This window comes from Rutidosis leptorrhynchoides, chromosome 3 (assembly GCF_046630445.1).
Source record: "Rutidosis leptorrhynchoides isolate AG116_Rl617_1_P2 chromosome 3, CSIRO_AGI_Rlap_v1, whole genome shotgun sequence".
NCBI lineage: Eukaryota > Viridiplantae > Streptophyta > Magnoliopsida > Asterales > Asteraceae > Rutidosis > Rutidosis leptorrhynchoides.
Genome location: NC_092335.1, coordinates 623,124,785 through 623,127,949, shown reverse-complemented (window position 1 = coordinate 623,127,949; position 3,165 = coordinate 623,124,785). Strand labels below are relative to the sequence as shown.

Genomic DNA, 3,165 nt, shown 5'->3' with positions numbered 1-3,165 from the left:
GCAGTTTTAATCTAACTATTTAAAAAACCTGGTCCAAAGAAAGTGTTGTCAAATAATCTGCTGCAGCAACTTTTCATTCATGGAGTCTGTTACGCCAGATGCTACAATAGTGTAGGAAATCTGTAAAATGAAGATGGTTCACTGACCATTAAATGGTAATACTGTTTTAGCATTTCAAAATTTATAAAAGCAAGCATGTTAGTAGTTAAATAATACCTGTTATTTATATTGAGCGCAAAACCTCTTTGTAAACTACATTCTTTGTGGTGGTTGAATCCTTACCTTTCTCATCTAATATTATAACATTCAAACCATTTTTATTCATAACACGAGAAACAGCTACGTATAACTGTCCGTGAGTGAAAACAGGCTTACGTAGATACAGGCCGACATTGGACAATGATTGACCCTGGCTCTTGTTAATCGTCATAGCAAAGCAAACAGCAATTGGAAATTGTCGTCTTTGAAACTTAACTGCTATTTTCTTGTCGGTAGGCGCAATCATCATGCGTGCAATGTAGGTAAGGCTACCAAAACAGTGACCAGTAATAATTCGAGCTTCAATGGTATGTTCCCCAAGCCTCTCGACTAACAGACGCGTTCCATTACACAGTCCTTTTGACTGATCCATGTTACGAAGTAACATTGTAGGTACGCCTCTCTTCAAAACTAATTTATGATTGGGCACACCAGGAACTTTGAGGCCATTAAGGATCTCAGGGGAGTATAGTTGTTGTGCAAAAGTATCATTCTCCTCATCCGGTGTAAGACTATCAGAACTGTAGTAAACTCGTTCCTCATCCATGATAGAATCTAAAATATGACCATTTATGGAATCAACTTCTTCATTAGTGGGAGCGAGAATAGCCTTGGACTGAAAAAAATCTCCATCACCTAAATGTTCATGAACAGAAGAATATGTAGAATCTACAACAGTCTCAACAGCATTTGAATTCATTTTTAATAACATTTCATCGGGAAATTCTACGTCAGCTTCACCATCGTTTGGCTCGTTGATCCTACCCTCACCAATCTTCAAAATACAAACCGCGAAATCACTAATATCCTTTAGATTTGCAGCATTGTTGTTAGACCTGAGGCGCATATTTTTAGTTAACTTCAGTACCTTACAATGTCGTCATAAATCTGATGAATGAAGTGACGCGTGCACAATTTCAGCTCGGGTACCTCTTTGTATGACCGGTAAAATCTGTCCAAAATCACCTCCAAATACAACAACCTTTCCACCAAAAGGTGCAGAACTATTCAGTGACACTATTATATCACGCAGAGTTCTATCAAATGCCTCAAAGCAATGCCGATGCATCATAGGCGCTTCATCCCATATAATTAACTTAGCTTTATTCAACAGTGCTGCTAGTTCACTATCTTTTGGAATTGAACAAAAGGAGTCCTATAGCACATTGATGGGAATGGCGAAGCGGGAATGTGCAGTTCGACCTCCGGTTAATAGTAAAGTTGCAATACCACTGGATGCAACATTTATCACTATGTCACCACGAGATCTAATAGCAGCAGCAAGTGTTTTCCACACAAATGTTTTTCCATTACCACCGTAACCGTAGAGGAAAAAAAGTCCACCTTTATCTTTATCTACTGCATCCACAATAGTATCATACACACCAAGCTGTTCATTAGTCATAGTGGATTTCAGAGTATGATGCTCTGTTTTCAAGGTTTCAATATCATAAGAGATTTCATCTTGAATGAGCATGTTGCAGGAAGTTTCGATAAATTCGAAATCGAGAAATGGCATGTTTGGAATATTACGCAAACTATACCCAGCACTGTTAACTTCTTTTTCAATTCTTGCTAGAGCAATGTTGTGTAGCACATGTTTAAATGTCTCTGGATCTATAAAATTAAAAAAATCAGTACCCTATATAATGTTGCAAATGTATAAAATATGGGTGAATGTTATAGATATTATTGTAAGTGAAACATACCGTTGGATTTAAGTCGCTCTGGGCATTGACGTGTCAAATCATCAGAGAGTAAGTCGCATGTCTCTTTCCATACACGATCAGGAAAAGAAAGACTATTTGATGTGATCAATGATACGAAATGTGACCGACAAGAGTTTCCAGTAGACCACTGATGAACTTCTTTGATAGAAGCAGTGTACTCTTTATCGTCATCTAAAAGTCCCATAGCATAACACGCTTCCTTAAAAGTATCATATGTTATACCATCAACGGTTCTTAAATCGGCATACGAAGTAGGACCTTTTATTTTGTTGAGCATGATCCTTAGATAATGTAACACCCTCAAGTGGGCCTAGATGTAAGATTACTAGAGTGCCCTTAAGTTAGTGTTGTGTTAAATTATACTTTTATTTTTATTTAATGTTTAGTATATTTTAATGATGAGGTTAGGACCAGTTTGTGACAAGGGTCACAGAACAGGTTTGTTTATTTAAATTGGACTCCGTTTGGGTTGCCAAACGAGGTACGAAAGATATCAGATAACTGATAAATACCCGTGTGCCACACAGTGTGGGAAATAAACCTAAATTAAGTAAGAAGAGTGTTGTCTCTCTCCTCACTTTCCAGACTTTTCCAAATAATACTCCCGTACCCTAAATTCTTCCCCTTTGAAACCCTAATCACTAAAACTTGTTCTTGAGCTCTAATTGACTTTAAAATCGTGTTCCTTGTTGTTTACTGATTCATTTAAGGTAAGATTCATGTGTCTTTCATGTTTAAATTGTTGTTAAAATGGAATTTTGTGTTAGTTTTGCATAAAGCTTGAAATTGTGTTAGTTTTGTATATTACGCTTTTGGGGAGAAGACGGGCATGACGATGTTATGTTTGGCAATGAAGAAAACTCTGATGTGTCTTTTCTGTTAAAACTAACTTTTGGTTGTAATGTGACGTGACACTAGTTATGTAATTAAACATGTTTATATTATGGTAATGGTTTAATTAATGTTAATGCTTCCGCCACGTATAAAAAAAAAAAAAAAATAGCGGTGTCACAGATAATATGCCTCACCAGCTCTAGGATGAACATAATGAACTCGGCCAACATTTTTTTGTCCAAGTCTTTTTGTCCACTTTCGTGCAGGTCCATTCCAAACATAATATCTCGGGAATTCAATGTACGTGTATTATCGCGCTTCAGGATCTACTTGGTTGCATTTC

At 36.8% G+C, this 3,165-nt stretch overlaps 1 protein-coding gene across 1 annotated transcript; it reads right to left on the bottom strand.

Annotated features, from left to right (window-relative positions):
- Window positions 1–1,138: 1,138 nt before the first annotated feature.
- Window positions 1,139–2,265, bottom strand: LOC139902300 (uncharacterized). The gene is made up of 3 exons (XM_071884940.1): window positions 1,968–2,265; window positions 1,489–1,875; window positions 1,139–1,389 (listed from the first exon to the last, which is right to left on the bottom strand). The coding sequence occupies exons 1-3, from the start codon at window positions 2,263–2,265 to the stop codon at window positions 1,139–1,141; spliced, it is 936 nt and encodes a 311-aa protein (XP_071741041.1).
- Between the last annotated feature and the right edge of the window lie 900 nt (window positions 2,266–3,165).

Bases quoted from the DNA above. Each gene is read 5' to 3' on its own strand.
- LOC139902300 (XM_071884940.1), bottom strand. From the start codon at position 2,265: ATGCTCAACAAAATAAAAGGTCCTACTTCGTATGCCGATTTAAGAACC. The intron at 1,876-1,967 runs GTATGTTTCACT...TTAATTTTATAG, and splicing joins AGAGCGACTTAAATCCAACG to ATCCAGAGACATTTAAACAT. The intron at 1,390-1,488 runs GTATTGCAACTT...CAATTCCAAAAG, and splicing joins GATAAATGTTGCATCCAGTG to ATAGTGAACTAGCAGCACTG.